The 19,028-nt window shown below is 45.3% G+C and overlaps 1 protein-coding gene across 3 annotated transcripts in view; it reads right to left on the reverse strand.

The window, feature by feature from the left end:
* MDGA2 (MAM domain containing glycosylphosphatidylinositol anchor 2) overlaps positions 1-19,028 on the reverse strand; it is a 918,945-nt gene that overhangs the window by 354,642 nt on the left and 545,275 nt on the right. For 2 of the 3 annotated variants that reach the window (XM_088455288.1, XM_088455287.1), the window contains exon 4: positions 1,601-1,809. In XM_088455288.1, the coding sequence (XP_088311414.1) occupies positions 1,601-1,809 (209 nt within the window). The remainder of the gene's footprint in view (positions 1-1,600; positions 1,810-19,028) is intronic. The other variant, XM_088455291.1, reaches the window with a different exon arrangement.

A 19,028-nucleotide genomic window follows, 5' to 3' on the forward strand; every position in this document is an offset into this window, starting at 1 on the left:
CTCCTGATGGACAGAGCACCCCCTGGACAACACTACAGCACCCCTTTAGGACTGGGACACTGCACAGGACTTTGGAGTGGACACAGCCCCTATGGACAAATGACTGCACAACACAGTCCAGCCAGCCCCTATGGACTTTGAAAATGGCGCCGACGCGGGTACCTTATATAGGATCCAAAACCCGCGAGACCCGGAAGGCGGGATGATGAGGTTTTGCCTCAATTTCAGATCCGAGTCAGGCGGGAAAAGTCGAGCCTGACTCGGATCGGCCTCGGTTCGGGGGGGCTCGGATTTCAGAAATCCGAACCCGCTCACCCCTAATATTTATATGGTTTATACTGCAATTTATTTATTTATTCACATATGTGGTTCACATTCCCACTCATTTCATACGTTTATTCAATCAGACTAGCACCAACCTCTATTGTATATTTAAGTTGAATTAGTAGGGACGAAGGTACCCTATAAGGTTGTGCAGCTGATCAATAAGAACTCCATCACCAAGTGCAGCGCAGGTTTCCCCCTTCAGCAACAAGGACACGTATTGGGCCTATCTGACATAAAATCGCACAGTGCATGTTCAGAGAATGAGCGTACGATTGCAGTACGAGAAAGCACAGTCAACTGCATGGACATCGGCAACAGGAGAGGCTGAATAGGGGTGTGAAGGGGCGTTCTCCTGTAGGCAAAGGTCACTAAGGACATGTACACACAAATGCGGCCCATACAGACCAGCACATCAGCGTATACAAGCCTGTTAGGGGGCGTAACCTTTGCACATAGTATACACACTGAAGATAATGAATTGTAGTAAATATGTGGATGATAAAGAGGCGTGCGGATCTCAAGATGCATATGGCTCTGTGTAAGTGCAGGATCGCTGTGATGGGAGTTTGGGTAATTATTACTGAGGTCCGCGCTTGTCTGGGGGGCCTGAGTTAGTAAGGGAGATAGGACAACACCCACTCAGTGCACAGTCTTCACAGGGCATCGTATACTGAGCACAGCGTGGCATGGCCACGCCCCCTCTCTAGCTCTGGGGTCTGCGAGATGTCACAGTGACCCTGCACCTGGGCGGTAGTACAGTATGTCATTTTTCCCTGCACTTCTCCTTTGACTAATGTACTGCCAGGAGTTTCTGCACAGATTGAAATACCAAGGATAAAATACAGGTCATACAGATAATATTTCAGGTGCAGCCTTTAAATTCATCAACTGTTAATCCTATTCTACTGTGAGTACGCTCTGTCATAGGAGAAGGCTGGACCTGATCGAACAGTGGGTGCAATGTATCAAGCAGTGAAAATAGTGAAGAGGACCAGTTGCCCATAGCAACCAATCAGCTTCAAGGTGGCATTTATGAAGTACATTCTATCAAATGATAGGTAAAAGCTGATTCGTTGCTATGATACATCACCCCCCCAGTCAGTGTATGTTCTAGTCCTTCAGTTTGGCTGTTTAGTCATTTCAGCACCCATGTCCTTACTCCTTACCTTATTTAGGAATATAAACTTATTACATGTCAAGGTTACATACAGTAAGTGAAATCAGAACAGTTACAGAACAATACAATGAATAGGTAGTAAAGTGTGCCTGATACCTTATTTCCTACCTGGGTGAAGAAAGGCTCGTAGATCTCCACTCCCTTGTCCGAGCCTTGTAGAAGGATCTCCTCCCCGCGTTTCCAGCTATATCGGACAGGAGGATTGGAGTTAGCGATGCATCGTAAGAAAACTGTTCTCTCATAGTAGAATTGTTCCTTTGCTTCTCCTATGCTTTGATGAACGGTCACAATGGGATCATCCAAATCTGCAGAAGAAGAAAAGTACAATTACATAAGAAGCAATAAATTCAGTTAACGATACGCCTTAACTGCTACCAGCTTCCTGTCCTTCTGGTAAACACTAAAGAAGCTCCTAGAGCAAATGTAGTCAGGTTATAAATGTCCGTTCCAAAGATTTTGTGTAGAACTCGGGGATATTTTTCGCATTTATGTTTTTGCAAACCTGAGAGGTCTTTTATAACACAGTATAAGTGCAGCCTTCCTAGGATCTGATCTTAGTAGCGTGTTACCTTAGGAAAGCAGTCCACATCATATATAACTCTCCTTGGACATGGGCAACAGTTTCGTCAGCTTAAGTACTGAAGACCAATGAGACTTATTCGTACGCCATCAGGGCAATTTGACCCATGTGCAGAAACCCTCCCCACCCTACCCCCGACAAGTGCAGGCCCTCCTTATACAGGTTCCTGGCAGTACCTTCTTTCCAGAGTTATATTCGGAAAGATTGTACCTCCGTAGCAGAGAGCAAAAACTCTAGCACAGGTGCAATCTTCCAGAAAACATTTATGGAAAGATGACCCTGATGGACACAAGTATAGGGGAGGCCATTGTAAGGGAACAGTAGTGTATAGGTCCTGGACCCATAGGCCATACTCTGAGCCATTATTGATACGCCACTGTATACTATCCAGGCTGGTGACCTGTCCCACTTGTATTAGATGAGAAAAGACGTGAGAGAGGGAGACGTGGCACTGCATCCATGAACTATAGTTACAAGGGCTGCATGTGAGCCATTCGAGAGCAGTCTGTCGGTAATAGGGTTGTCCAATGTGGAGAACATGAAGAATGGGCCCCCTGGCGGTATCCCAATTACCACTAATTTTTCATCATAAATTACTTCCTTCACCTTTTAAAGTCTGTTGTACGATTTTGCTCACACTGTTAAAATATATAGAAAGTTCCAATGACAAGAAACCTTCAGAGACCACTAGAAAGTCTGTAATTACTTTGTCCAGTCTCAGCATAATGATTTCAAAGGTGACAAATGGGTCAGTTATCGTGGTTGCTACAATGAAACTACTGCCACATAACTCCCATCCTGAAAGATGACATGCTATTAGATTACCGTGAACAACATATGTAAATATACATGAAATCAAATGTCACAGTTATAAAATAAAGAAGTGCCTAAATGTCATTCTCCATTTTAAGTTTAGTTGTCCCTAACTTAACCATACAGAAAGCACAATAGTTTCAAATTAACCTTAAGGTGCGTACACATGGGACGATTTTCTCCCCGAACGAAAATCGTCCTGTGTGTCCCCGGCAGCGGTGTACACTGAGCACAACACTGAACGAAATCAATAATGATTTCGTTCAGAGTCGGGCTCCCTCCCTTATCCCCGAACATGTTCAACCTGACATTATCGTCAGGTTGGACAGGAAGTTCAGGCGATGAACGGCAACTACCAACTACTAACGGGAGCGCGTATTGGTAGTTGCCGTTTATCGTTTTGGCCCTGAAACTGAACGATTTTTTTTAATGACTTAACGATAACATATCGTTCAGTCGTCCAAAAAATCGACCCGTGTGTACGCACCTTTACAGTACATACAGTAGGACTATGATCCAGCAATAACTGATACTGCTGCAGGGTCTGCAGTGCTACTGAGTGCGGGCTGTGTGCTTAAAGAGTTTGGTGGGATTCCAGCTTCACTATGAACCCTTCCAATTATGATGTTCCATTCTGTTATATATCATTATAATATGCATTGTTTTATAATATGCCATCAGTGTATGGTGCATAAGAGAACAGGTAGGCCAGGAGATGTCAGAACCCAGGATGTTTGCAATACACAGAAAGCATTAGATCACTGCAAATGCATGCAGCAGCAGCCAACACTTGGTAGTGGATATAAAGAGAGCAGGGGCAATGCTTGGTTGTGGATATAAAGAGAGCAGGGGCAACGCTTGGTTGTGGATATAAAGAGAGCAGGGGTAACGCTTGGTTGTAGATATAAAGAGAGCAGGGGTAACGCTTGGTTGTGGATATAAAGAGAGCAGGGGCAACCCTTGGTTGTGGATATAAAGAGAGCAGGGGCAACGCTTGGTTGTGGATATAAAGAAAGCAGGGGCAACCCTTGGTTGTGGATATAAAGAGAGCAGGGGCAATGCTTGGTTGTGGATATAAAGAGAGCAGGGGTAACGCTTGGTTGTGGATATAAAGAGAGCAGGGGCAACGCTTGGTTGTGGATATAAAGAAAGCAGGGGCAACGCTTGGTTCTGGATATAAAGAGAGAAGGGGCGATGCTTGGTAGTGGATATAAAGAGAGCAGGGGCAATGCTTGGTTGTGGATATAAAGAGAGCAGGGGCAACGCTTGGTTGTGGATATAAAGAGAGCAGGGGTAACGCTTGGTTGTAGATATAAAGAGAGCAGGGGTAACGCTTGGTTGTGGATATAAAGAGAGCAGGGGCAACCCTTGGTTGTGGATATAAAGAGAGCAGGGGCAACGCTTGGTTGTGGATATAAAGAAAGCAGGGGCAACCCTTGGTTGTGGATATAAAGAGAGCAGGGGCAATGCTTGGTTGTGGATATAAAGAGAGCAGGGGTAACGCTTGGTTGTGGATATAAAGAGAGCAGGGGCAACGCTTGGTTGTGGATATAAAGAGAGCAGGGGCAACGCTTGGTTGTGGATATAAAGAAAGCAGGGGCAACGCTTGGTTCTGGATATAAAGAGAGAAGGGGCGACGCTTGGTAGTGGATATAAAGAGAGCAGGGGCAATGCTTGGTTGTGGATATAAAGAGAGCAGGGGTAACGCTTGGTTGTGGATATTAAGAGAGCAGGGGCAACGCTTGGTAGTGGATATAAAGAGAGCAGGGGCAACGCTTGGTAGTGGATATAAAGAGAGCAGGGGCAATGCTTGGTTGTGGATATAAAGAAAGTAGGGGCAACGCCTGGTTGTGGATATAAAGAGAGCAGGGGCAACGCTTGGTAGTGGATATAAAGAGAGCAGGGGCAACGCTTGGTTGTGGATATAAAGAATGTAGGGGCAACGCTTGGTTGTGGACATACAGAAAGCAGGGGCAACGCTTGGTTGTGGATATAAAGAGAGCAGGGCAATGCTTGGTTGTGGATATAAAGAGAACAGGGGCAACGCTTGGTTGTGGATATACAGAGAGCAGGGGCAACGCTTGGTTGTGGATATAAAGAGAGAAGGGACAACGCTTGGTTGTGGATATAAAGAAAGCAGGAGCAACGCTTGGTTGTGGATATAAAGAAAGCAGGAGCAACGCTTGGTTGTGCATATAAAGAAAGCAGGGGCAACACTTGGTAGTGGATATAAAGAGAGCAGGGGCAACGCTTGGTTGTGGATATACAGAAAGCAGGGGCAACACTTGGTTGTGGATATAAAGAGAGCAGGGGCAATGCTTGGTTTTGGATATAAAGACAGCAGGGGTAACGCTTGGTTGTGGATATAAAGAAAGCAGGGGCAACGTTTGGTTGTGGATATACAGAGAGCAGGGGTAACACTTGGTTGTGTATATAAAGAGATCAGGGGCAACGCTTGTTTGTGGATATAAAGAAAGTAGGGGCAACGATTGGTTGTGGATATAAAGAGAGCAGGGGCAATGCTTGGTTGTTGACATAAAGAAAGCAGGGGCAACGCTTGGTTGTGGATATAAAGCGAGCAGGGGCAACGCTTCGTGGAGTGTATAAAGAGAACAGGAGCAACGCTTGGTTGTGTATATAAAGAGAGCAGGGGCAACGCTTGGTTGTGGATATAAAGAGAGCATGGGCAATGCTTGTTTGTGGATATAAAGAGAACAGGGGCAGCGTTTGGTTGTGTATAAAAAGAGAGCAGGGGCAACGTTTTGTTGTGGATATAAAGAGAGCAGGGGCAACGCTTGGTTGTGGATATAAAGAAAGCAAGGGCAACACTTGGTTGTGGATATAAAGAAAGCAGGGGCAACGCCTGGTTGTGGATATAAAGAGAGCAGGGGCAACGCTTGGTAGTGGATATAAAGAGAGCAGGGGCAACGCTTGGTAGTGGATATAAAGAGAGCAGGGGCAACGCTTGGTTGTGGATATAAAGAGAGCAGGGGCAACGCTTGGTAGTGGATATAAAGAGAACAGGGGCAACGCTTGGTAGTGGATAAGAAGAAAGCAAGGGCAACGCTTGGTTGTGGATATAAAGAGAGCAGGGGCAACGCTTGGTAGTGGATATAAAGAGAGCAGGGGCAACGCTTGGTTGTGGATATACATAGAGCAGGGGCAATGCTTGGTTGTGGATATAAAGAGAGCAGGGGCAATGCTTGGTTGTGGATATAAAGAAAGCAGGGGCAACACTTGGTTGTGGATATAAAGAGACCAGGGGCAACACTTTGTTGTGGATATAAAGAGAGCAGGGGCAAAACTTGGTAGTGGATATAAAGAGAGCAGAGGCAACACTTAGTTGTGCATATAAAGAGAGCAGGGGCAACGCTTGGTTGTGAATATAAAGAAAGCAGGGGCAACGCCTGGTTTTGGATGTAAAGAAAGCAGGGGCAACGCTTGGTTGTGAATATAAAGAAAGCAGGGGCAACGCTTGTTTGTGGATATAAAGAAAGCAGGGGCAACGCTTGGTTGTGGATATAAAGAGAGCAGGGGCAACACTTGGTTGTGGACATAAAGAGAGCAGGGGCAACGCTTGGTTGTGGATATAAAGAAATCAGGGGCAACGCTTGGTTGTGGATATTAAGAGCAGGGGCCACGCTTGATTGTGGATATAAAGAGAGCAGGGGTAACACTTGGTTGTGTATATAAAGAGAGCATGGGCAACGCTTGGTTGTGGTTATAAAGTGAGCAGGGGCAACGCTTCGTGGAGTGTATAAAGAGAACAGGGGCAATGCTTGGTTGTGTATATAAAGAGAGCAGGGGCAACGCTTGGTTGTGGATATAAAGAGAGCATGGGTAATGCTTGTTTGTGGATATAAAGCGAGCAGGGGCTGCGTTTTGTTGTGTATAAAAAGAGAACAGGGGTAACGCTTGGTTGTGGATATAAAGAAAGCAAGGGCAACACTTAGTTTTGGATATAAAGAGAGCAGGGGCAAACCTTGGTAGTGGATATAAAGAGAGCAGGGGCAAAACTTGGTAGTGGATATAAAGAGAGCAGGGGCAACACTTGGTTGTGGATATAAAGAGAGCAGGGGCAACGCTTGGTTGTGAAAATTAGGAAAGCAGGGGCAACGCTTGGTTATGGAATCTAAAGGAAGCAGGGGCAATGCTTGGTTGTGGAATCTAAAGGGAGCAGGGGCAATGCTTGGTTGTGGATATAAAGAAAGTAGGGGCAACGCTTGGTTGTGGATATAAAGAGAGCAGGGGCAACGCTTGGTTGTGGAATCTAAAGGGAGCAGGGGCAATGCTTGGTTGTGGATATAAAGAAATTAGGGGCAACGCTTGGTTGTGGATATAAAGAGAGCAGGGGCAATGCTTTGTTGTGGATATAAAGAGAGCAGGGGCAACGCTTGGTTGTGGAATCTAAAGGGAGCAGGGGCAATGCTTGGTTGTGGATATAAAGAAAGTAAGGGCAACCCTTGGTTGTGGATATAAAGAGAGCAGGGGCAATGCTTGGTTGTGGATATAAAGAGAGCAGGGGCAACGCTTGGTTGTGTACTTAAAGAGAGCAGGGACAATGGTTGGTTGTGGATATAAAGAGAGCAGGGGCAACGCTTGGTTGTGGATATAAAGAGAGCAGGGGCAACGCTTGGTTGTGGACATAAAGAGAGCAGGGACAATGCTTGGTTGTGGATATAAAGAGAGCAGGGGCAATGCTTGGTTGTGGATATAAAGAGAGCAGGGGCAACGCTTGGTTGTGGACATAAAGAGAGCAGGGACAATGCTTGGTTGTGGATATAAAGAGAGCAGGGGCAACTCTTGGTTGTGGATTTAAAGAGAGCAGGGGCAATGCTTGGTTGTGGATATAAAGAAAGCAGAGACAATGCTTGGTTGTGGATATAAAGAAAGCAGGGGCAACGCTTGGTTGGGGTTATAAAGAAAGCAGGAGCAATGCTTGTTTGTGAATATAAAGAAAGCAGGGGCAACGCTTGGTTGGGGTTATAAAGAAAGCAGGGACAACGCTTGGTTGTGGACATAAAGAAAGCAGTAGCAATGCTTGGTTGTGGATGTAAAGAAAGCAGGGTTACTACCAGTATGTGAAATTCTAGAAATACCACAGTATTTGCACTGATTTACAGGAATTGGATGACACATTTGAACGCTAAATTTCACGGATCACTTATACTAATTAATTGATTCGAACAGTCGAATGGGTCAGTTTGACTATATAAATTGGTGAGTTGACATTTGCCTTGTCACATTTTCAAAACTCAAGAAACGTTCTACACGACTCCATCTAGTGATTACACAAAGCCACCATTTTGCTTTGTACACAACAAGTGATGTCACCAAGGGGTATTTTGCACAGCAAAGATTTGGGCATTGAAAATGAACTCCTAAATGTTCATGTGAACATGTGAGAAGAGGGTTCTATTGAAATTCCATTACTTATTGCCTGATACAACGTTTGTATTATTTTAATGTCCTTCTATATTTGTATGGGAGACAGTGTTGGTTATGTTAACTGTTTAGGGGTGCTAGAGTGCACAGGAGGCTTAACCACACCCCCAGGGATGCCTCAACCACGCCCCTCCACCATAGGAAATGATGTTACGATGGGGTGCAGCAGAGAGCCTACCATTGGTCACTCCCACATTACCAGACTGCCCTGATCACACTGAGTAATTTTACACCGAGACACGGGATAGTGCTAATGTCATATCCAGAACACAATGGGGCAGATACAAATAGTCAATGTGTTCTAACTGTCACAGAGGAATGTGGTTATATGACCGGTTATGGTTAGGCACCCCTGGGAGGAGGTTAGGGTTAGTCACCACCCCGGGAGGGTTAGGTTTACAGAGCGGGGAGGGGGGGTTAGGTTTAGGTACTAATGGGGGAGGTTAGGGTTAGGCACTAGGGGGGTGGTTAGGGTGAGGCACCCCTAAAGGCGGGTTAGGGTTAGACTACTTATCTCAGCCTGTCGGGATTTCAGCCTCTCGGTCTCTCTTTGTCGGGATTTGAACCGGTGGCTAAACAGCCACCGATAATACAATCCCATTCCGTCATAGAGCCCATCCACCAATGTGTTCACCTAGTGTAATCCAGCAAAATGAGAGTCAGAGGGGCTGTAAGATCCTTCAAGTTAGGCTATAGAGATGTGACATTCATCTGACAAATTAATTCTGATTGTCAGACTCTTCTAGTGTGATTTATCTAACAAATGTTTCTCAAATCAGGACCAATTCATCAATTAATTTATGGACTTCAAAAGAGGCTTAAAAATGTAAATATGGTGACATTTGAATGGCTGCATTGCCTCAAACATGTTCAGCATACATTAGCCAATTGAGGGCAATTCAATTTTGCAATTAGAATTGGATCGCATTTAGGGCCTGATTCAGAGCCGCTCGTAAGCGGCCGCTTGTTCGCTCCGAGCGATGTTCGCACATCTGCGCATGAGTTGTAATACGCATACGCGAACCAGTCATTGCGGCCGGAAATCGTGTGCTCGCAAAATAGCGAATGCCTACTAATATGAGTGACAGGATGAGGCATTTGTGGGTGGTAACAGGGGAAGGTGCTTGAAAACGGGGAGTGGAGATCCGAACGCAGGCGTGCCAAATGGTCAAAACGAGCGTTTTAAGGGTGTGCATAATTAACAAAGCAGTGTCATCGACCACGTCACTTGGTTGTCTTTTAGTCTGAACTGCTCGCATGATTGCGGTAGGAAAATGCTACCACAAGAATAGCGAGCAGATCATACGCCGTTCGATGTACTCGATTAATCTAATAAATAGCGGAGATGACGTATGATGCGAGCGGCCAGGGGGTGTTTTTTTCAAAATAGCGAGCGCATGTTTCGTTCGCTCGTTCAGGACATAGAGGCGTAAACAGACCGCAAAGAGCGAGCGCTTAATTTAAAAATCCGGACCCTTTTTCAGAACGACCGTCCGCAAGTAGCGTCCGGCTCTGAATCAGGCCCTTAGTTTCAGCTTCAGTTTAACATTCGCATTCTCCGATAACGTTCAGAGTTCACTGGTCCCATTCTATTCTATAAGTTTCACATCAGAATTAGGCATCTATTTACTAAGCAGTGTTAGGAGAGAGAGTGAAAAGTGATAAGGTGCCAGCCAATCAGCTCCCAACTGTCATTTTTCAAACACAGCCTGTGAGATGGCAGTTAGGAGCTGATTGGCTGGCACCTTATCACTTTTCACTCTGTCTCCTAACACTGCTTAGTAAATAGACACCTTAGGGGGTCATTCAGACCCGCTCGCGAGCAAAGTTCGCTCGCAAGCGGGTCGATGTTTGGTGAATGCGCATGCGCACGATGGAGGGAGCACCGTCGTGCGCATGCGCGAGACCCTGTGAGCGACGAGAAATACGTCGCTCGGGGTCTCGCACCAAAGGGGGCGTGCTGTCGATGGTGCGTGACAGCACGCCCCCTTTGGTGGGCGTGCCGGGGGGCATGGCGGCCAGAGGGAGGCGTTCCCATGGGAACGCCTACCGTCTGAGTCCGGCCCCCACTGACATCAGTAATGATGTCAGTGGGAGTGATTTTGGCTCTGATAGAGCCAAAATCACTCCTGGGCTTGCGGAAGCGAGACCCTACCGCAGGGTCTCGTCGCAAGCCTGATGGTCGCGATGGTCTTTGACCATCGCGACCATCATCATGGACGCTCGCTATAGCTGTGGGTGGTCACCCACAGCTATACGAGCGTCCAGGAGGACGCTCCATTTTCATGGAGGAGGGCCCTGATTCAGAGCGAGCGCTCTGGTCAGAGCGTCCGGCTCTGAATCAGGCCCTTAGTGTTTTGAAAAATGTATTACATTATGTTGGGTTAGGGGACAGGGGAAAAAAAAAAAGGGGGGGATGGGGAAAGAAGGGAAATAAATTGAGGGTGAGACACCGCACAGAGAGATGGTATATTAATATTCAAAGGGGGCAATGTGTGTATAGCAGATGTTCTGAATGAGAGTGCTCCCTAGGAGCTATTGACAATAGAGAAAAAAAGAAGAAAAAAAGTACTCCTCTTTTACGGGGCACACCTCATATGTTTAATAAGTAAAATTTAACTTTTATTGCATTTCATTTAAAAATATGTGATATAGTCACAATATTGTAAGAGCATACAAGTTCAATAGACAAATATCCTTTTGTGAGATATAGAGGGATGTGTTAGCATTCCTAAATATCCCAATATAATTTCTATGTATTTGATATCTCACAATAAATATAACAATACACCTCAAAATACCAAAAAACAAGACAAAAATAATACCTAGAAAAATTGCTTCATATTATAGGTATATATGTTTAAGGTATTGAATAGACAATTATACCTGCGTTTAAACCATTGGACAAATATCATCTAGTGAGATACCAGAGAAATGAAAAATAAGTTGACAGTATGATTTAATTCCTGTCCAGAGAAAATGTTAACTAATGCAAAATACAGACAATGATCACATAAGTCTGGACTATATCTGATAGATGGAGTCTGTCAATATTTAGTATACACGTCCTCTACTGTATGAGGGACATAAGTTTGATATCTCACTGAAATATACAAATAAAAATAGAAATAAATACTGACATTTAATAGGAAAAACAATAATCCTTGAAAAACAATGTGTTAATAAGTGATTGTATATGCAAATAGGCATATATCAATAGGAAAAACAATAACCCTTAAAAAGAAAATATTAATAAGTGATTTGTATATGCAAATGAGCATATATCGGCGAACATATAAATGCAAATAGAAAAATATATAGGTGAAAAAAACACACAATTTAAAAATTAGCACCTTAAACCAGACCTGTTGTCACAAAATAATCTATTGGGTGAGGCGTCCCTCATATGACTGGGAGATTAGTTTGTCAGGTAAGTTTTGCTACAATGATATATAGTAAAGAGTGAAAAGCAGTATCCGTGCATTTAGATACACTGGGATGTGCTTTCCCCAGTCTTATAAAAATATCAGACTGGAGATGAGAGTCCCTGTGTAATGGCACACTTAAGAAACATAGAGCTGCTTCTGCTGCTAGCTCTGGTTCACAGCTTTGCCCTGTTGCTATGCATTGCAGGGTATCAGCATGGATCCTAAGCTAGTGAGAGAGCAGTGAAATAAGAGCAAAGTACCTGACAGCGGTATGTTGTAAGGTCCCAGTGGACATAGGTCTGGTGGTGCGAGGGTCCTCTGTGCGCACAGAGGTAACCGTGGAGCAGTGCCTGACGCGCGTTTCGCCGGGGGCTTTCTCACAGGAAGCTCAAAGTGCACTCGTTATGGCTGGGTTTAATACTTTTAGCCAGCACTTCATTGGTCCTATCTGGTTTGATTGATAGGTGAACTCCAAATCCATTTATTGGTGGGAGGTGTTTATTTCATTAGACTGTAATTGTCTATTCACTATGTAATCTTAGTCATGTGACTGACTTGATCTATGGCCACATGGGAAATGTAGTTTTTATCAGACTTCATTGTCAGTCTTATATATATATATATATATATATATATATATATTAGGGGTGAGCGGGTTCGGATTTCTGAAATCCGAACCCCCCCGAACCCCCCCGATCCGAGTCTGATCCGAGTCAGGCTCGACTTTTCCCGCCTGACTCGGATCTGAAATCGAGGCAAAACGTCATCATCCCGCCTTCCGAGTCTCGCGGGTTTTGGATCCTATATAAGGTACCCGCGTCGGCGCCATTTTCTCACTCGGCTGTGGACAGTGAAGAGGGAGGGTGGGAGTTAGGGCTGTGTAGTGTAGTGTAGTGTAGTGCTGCTGTTGTCCACTACTTCAAAGTCCATAGGGGCTGGCTGTGTTGTGCTGTGCTGCTGTTGTTAATAGGGGCTGTGTCCACTACTTCAAAGTCCATAGGGGCTGGCTGGACTGTGTTGTGCAGTCAGTTCTCCATAGGGGCTGTGTCCACTCCAAAGTCCTGTGCAGTGTCCCAGTCCTAAAGGAGTGCTGTAGTGTTGTCCAGGGGGTGCTCTGTCCATCAGGGGTGCTCCCCCCAAGTGCTAAAAAAATAATATATTTTCTGTGTTTGTGAATTGTGTGCGCAGTAGCCGCACGTGCATCAACAAAGTAGTGCCAAGCGTGCGCCTGTGTCATAAGTAAAGGGCCGGCTGGCTTGACCGTTAAAGGGTGCTGTAACCCCCGAAAGTACACTCCAGTCCAAACCAAAAAAAAATTATTTTCTGTGTTTGTGAATTGTGTGCGCAGTAGCCGCACGTGTATCAACAAAGTAGTGCCAAGCGTGCGCCTGTGTCATAAGTAAAGGGCCGGCTGGCTTGACCGTTAAGGGTGCTGTAACCCCCGAAAGTACACTCCAGTCCAAATCAAAAAAAAAATTATTTTCTGTGTTTGTGAATTGTGTGCGCAGTAGCCGCACGTGCATCAACAAAGTAGTGCCAAGCGTGCGCCTGTGTCATAAGTAAAGGGCCGGCTGGCTTGACCGTTAAGGGTGCTGTAACCCCCGAAAGTACACTCCAGTCCAAACAAAAAAAAAAATTATTTTCTGTGTTTGTGAATTGTGTGCGCAGTAGCCGCACGTGCATCAACAAAGTAGTGCCAAGCGTGCGCCTGTGTCATAAGTAAAGGGCCGGCTGGCTTGACCGTTAAGGGTGCTGTAACCCCCGAAAGTACACTCCAGTCCAAACCAAAAAAAAAATTATTTTCTGTGTTTGTGAATTGTGTGCGCAGTAGCCGCACGTGCATCAACAAAGTAGTGCCAAGCGTGCGCCTGTGTCATAAGTAAAGGGCCGGCTGGCTTGACCGTTAAAGGGTGCTGTAACCCCCAAAGTACACTCCAGTCCAAACCAAAAAAAAAATTATTTTCTGTGTTTGTGAATTGTGTGCGCAGTAGCCGCACGTGCATCAACAAAGTAGTGCCAAGAGTGCGCCTGTGTCATAAGTAAAGGGCCGGCTGGCTTGACCGTTAAAGGGTGCTGTAACCCCCAAAGTACACTCCAGTCCAAACCAAAAAAAAAAATTATTTTCTGTGTTTGTGAATTGTGTGCGCAGTAGCCGCACGTGCATCAACAAAGTAGTGCCAAGCGTGCGCCTGTGTCATAAGTAAAGGGCCGGCTGGCTTGACCGTTAAAGGGTGCTGTAACCCCTGAAAGTACACTCCAGTCCAAACCAAAAAAAAAATTATTTTCTGTGTTTAGCCGCACGTATATATCAAATCGATATAACATAAATGGAGGACCAAACTTTCTCCGATAAAAATAAAATAGAGAAAGATCAAGAACCACTTCCTCCTAGTGCTGAAGCTGCTGCCACTAGTCATGACATAGACGATAACATGCCATCAACGTCGTCTGCCAAGGCCGATGCCCAATGTCATAGTAGAGGGCACATACAATCCCAAATGGCAAAGTTCAGGAAAATGACCTTGAAAAAGACATTTAAATCAGCTGAAGAGAAACGTAAACTTGCCAATATGCCATTTACGACACGGAGTGGCAAGGAACGGTTAAGGTCGATCCCTAGTATGTTCATGACTAGTGGTTCAGCTTCACATGACGATGGAAGCCCTCCTCCCACTAAAAAAATCAAAAGAGTTAAGCTGGCAAAAGCACAGCGAAGAACTGTGCTTTCTAAGAAGATATCACAAATCCCCAAGGAGAGTCCAAGTGTGGTGGTGGTTGCGATGCCTGACCTTCCCAGCACTGGACGGGAAGAGGTGGCTCTTTCCACCATTTGCACGCCCCCTGCAAGTGCTGAAAGGAGCACCCACAGTCCACTTGCTGATATGCAAATTGAAGATGTCACTGTTGAAGTACAACAGGATGAGGATACTGGTGTAGCTGGTGCTGAGGAGGAAGTTGGCGAGGAGGATTCTGATGGTGATGTGGTTTGTTTAAATCAGGCTCCGGGGGAGACAGTTGTTGTCCGTGGGATGAAAAAGCCCATCACGGTCATGCCTGGGCAGAAGACCAAACATTCCACCTCTTTGGTCTGGCAATATTTCTATCCAAATCCGGACAACAACTGTCTTGCCATATGTACCATATGTAAAGGTGAAATAAGTAGGGGTAGGGACGTCAACCACCTAGGAACATCCTCCCTTATACGGCACCTGCAGCGCGTTCATAAAAAGTTACTGTCAAGTTCAGAAACTTTGGCTAAGACCGTAAGCAGTCCAGGGACACCTAAATCCCGTTGTCCTGTTGTATCCAAGCGCCTGCAAACCACACCGTCAAGTCCCTCCTCGTCAATTTCCTCCTTAGTCAGGATCGGAAGTAGTCCTGCAGGCCATGTCACTGGCATGACTGACTCTCCTATCCGGGATTCCTCTGGAGGATCCTGCATTGCTACGCCTACTGCTGCCGCTGCTGCTGTTGCTGCTGCTGGGAGTCGTTCATCATCCCAGAGAGGAAGTAGGAACACCACTACTTTTACTAAACAATTGACCCTCCAACAGTCCTTAGCGAGGAGGATGAAGTACGACAGCAGTCATCCTGAAGCAAAACGTATAACTGAGGCCTTGACTGCTATGTTGGTGTTAGACGTGCATCCGGTATCCGCCATTAGTGCAGTGGGATTTAGACAATTGATGGAGGTAGTGTGTCCCCGGTTCCAAATCCCGTCTAGATTCCACTTCACTAGGCAGGCGATACCGAGACTGTACAGAAACGTCAGAAAAAGCGTCCTCAGTGTCCTGAAAAATGCCGTTGTACACAATGTCCACTTAACCACGGACATGTGGACAAGTGGAACAGGGCAGACTAAGGACTATATGACTGTGACAGCCCACTGGGTAGATGTATCACCTTACGCAGCAACAGCAGCAGCGTCACCAGTAGCAGCATCTCAGAAACGCCAGCTCGTTACAAGGCAGGCTACGCTGTGTATCACCGGTTTCAGTAAGAGGCACACCGCCGACAACCTCTTAGAGAAACTGAGGGAAATCATCGCCCAGTGGCTTACCCCACTTAGACTCTCCTGGGGATTTGTGATATCTGACAACGCCACCAATATTGTGCGGGCATTACATCTGGGCAAATTCCAGCACGTCCCATGTTTTGCTCACACAATAAACTTGGTGGTGCAGAATTTTCTGAAAAGCGACAGGGGCGTGCAGGAGACGCTTTGGGTGGCCCGAAAAATTTCTGGCCACTTTCGCCATTCAGCGACTGCGTGCCGAAGACTGGAGCGCCAGCAAACACTCTTGAACCTACCCCGCCATCACCTGAAGCAAGAGGTTGTGACGCGGTGGAACTCAACCCTCTATATGCTTCAGAGGATGGAGGAGCAGCAAAAGGCCATACAAGCCTATACATCCACCTATGACATAGGCAAAGGAGGGGGTATGCACCTGACTCAAGCACAGTGGAGAATGATTTCCGTGTTGTGCAAGGTTCTCCAGCCCTTCGAACTTGCCACACGTGAAGTCATTTCAGACACAGCCAGCTTGAGTCAGGTCATTCCCCTCATCAGGCTTTTGCAGAAGCAGCTGGAGAAAGTGAAGGAGGAGCTAAGACGGAGCGATTCCGCTCGGCATGTGGGACTTGTGGATGAAGCCCTTCATTCGCTTTGCCAGGATTCCAGGGTGGTCAATCTGTTGAAATCAGACCACTACATTTTGGCCACCGTGCTTGATCCTAGGTTTAAAGCCTATGTGGTGTCTCTCTTTCCGGCCGACACAAGCCTGCAGAGGTGCAAAGACCTGCTGGTGAACACACTGTCAGCTGAAGCGGAACGTGACACGTCAACGGCTCCTTCTTCATTTTCTCCCGCAACTGGGGCTGCCAGGAAAAAACTTAGGTATCCTAAGCAACCCGCTGGCGGTGATGCAGGGCAGGCAGGACCAAGTTTGGACATCTGGTCCGGACTGAAGGACCTGGCAACAATTTCTGACATGTCTACTGTCACTGCATATGATACTGTCACCATTGACAGAATGGTGGAGGATTACATCGGTGACAGCATCCAAGTAGGCATGTCAGACAGTCCATACCTGTACTGGCAGGAAAAAGAGGCAATTTGGAGGCCCCTGTACAAGCTGGCTCTATTTTACCTGAGTTGCCCCCCCTCCAGTGTGTATTCCGAAAGAGTGTTTAGTGCAGCCGGGAACCTTGTCAGCGAAAGGCGTAGGAGGTTGCTTCCACAGAATGTGGAGAAGATGATGTTCATCAAAATGAATTATCAGCTCTTCCAGGGAGACCAGCCTCCAGAAGGTACAGAGGGACCTGTGGTGGTGGATTCAAGTGGGGACGAGTTAATACTTTGTGAGGATGAGGATGTACACACTGAAGAGGGTGAGGAATCGGTGGATGAGGAGGATGAGGATGACATCTTGCCTCCGTAGAGCCAGTTTGTGCAGGGACACATTAATTGCCAGCTTGTTTTGTGGGGGCCCAAACGAACCAATCATTTCAGCCACAGTTGTGTGGCAGACCCTGGCGCTGAAATGATTGATTTGTTAAAGTGTGCATGTCCTGTTTATACAACATAAGGGTGGGTGGGAGGGCCCAAGGACAATTCCATCTTGCACTTCTTTTTTTTCTTTGCATTATGTACAGTTTGGGGCCTAGTTTTTCTAACTGCCATCCTGTCTGCCACTGCAGTGTCACTCCTAGATGGGTCACGTGTTTGTGCCGCCCACTCGTGTCGCTTAGCATAGTCATCCAGCTACCTCGGTGCAACCTTTTGGACATGAAAACACTATTGTGAGGTGTGAGGTGTTCAGAATAGACTGGAAATGAGTGGAAATTAAGGTTATTGAGGTTAATAATAGCATAGGAGCAGAGAAACCAACAAATTCTGTGATTTTAGCTGTTTTTATGCTTTTTTTAAAAAAAATACAGATCCAAAACACAAAACCCAGAACCCAAAACACGGAAGGGTGGTTTTGGCAAAACCAATCCAGATCCAAAACACGAAGAAAGATCCAGATCCAAAACCAAAACACAAAACACGAAAAGTGGCCGGTGCACACCCCTAATATATATATATATATATATATATATATGCCTATTATCTGTTGCCACATAGAAACATTTCTTTTAATCCTGCCCGTTTTTTTAATATATGTGTTACCAGAGGTTAATTGGTGAAAGTAATATTTGGTGGGAGGTGTTTATTTCATTAGACTGTAATTGTCTATTCACTATGTAATCTTAGTCATGTGACTGACTTGATCTATGGCCACATGGGAAATGTAGTTTTTATCAGACTTCATTGTCAGTCTTATATATATATATATATATATATATATATATATATATATATATATATATGCCTATTATCTGTTGCCACATAGAAACATTTCTTTTAATCCTGCCCGTTTTTTTAATATATGTGTTACCAGAGGTTAATTGGTGAAAGTAATATTTATATGTATAGGGACTGTGTAGTCTGTTTTCTGTGTTGTCCCGATCATGTGACTGTTTTGCTACTTGGGAAATGTAGTTTTTACAATGCTCATTCTATCTATGTTACGCATATCATGCGATCGTCCATTGCTACACAGAAAATGTGACTCACATCGAGCCTTACTATCAAAGCCCTGCATGACACTGGCCACGTGTTCGCTGACATCATTCATGATCGGAAAATTCAATTCCCAATCATACAAATGCCTGCCACATAAAAAATGTAGTTCTGTCAGGCTGACTCTATGGACGTGTGGCATGACAGTCCGTCACCAAACACAAGAAACATGATTTGCATCAAATTACATTGTCCGCACCCTGCGTGATGCCAATCATGTATTTACTGGCATCACCCATAATAAAAGGTATAGTTCTCAGTCACATGACCACTTTGTTAAATGAGAAATCCAATCCCTGTCAAACCTGTTCTGTCCACCACACGTACCATGTGACCACAAGCTGCCACGTGGGAAATGTAGTTTTTATCTAACTGCAATAACATTTCTATATTTTGCATGATGCCGATCATATGTAGAAACTTTATTTGGTTTGTCTTGTCCTGATTACACTGGCTGACATTGAAAGTAAATAATAAATAAAGTTTAAAAAAAGGGGAGAGAGGGAAAAAGATCCACAGCGTCACTTATTGGATTAGTATCATCCACTTATAAATTGGTGGTAGTAGGGATTTAATTAGTCCGAGAAAAGGGACAAGAAAAATATATACACAGATATCAGCTAATATGCACAC

The sequence above is a fragment of the Taudactylus pleione genome, unplaced genomic scaffold, assembly GCF_031769625.1.
Source record: "Taudactylus pleione unplaced genomic scaffold, aTauple2 ptg000652l, whole genome shotgun sequence".
NCBI classification, from domain to species: domain Eukaryota; kingdom Metazoa; phylum Chordata; class Amphibia; order Anura; family Myobatrachidae; genus Taudactylus; species Taudactylus pleione.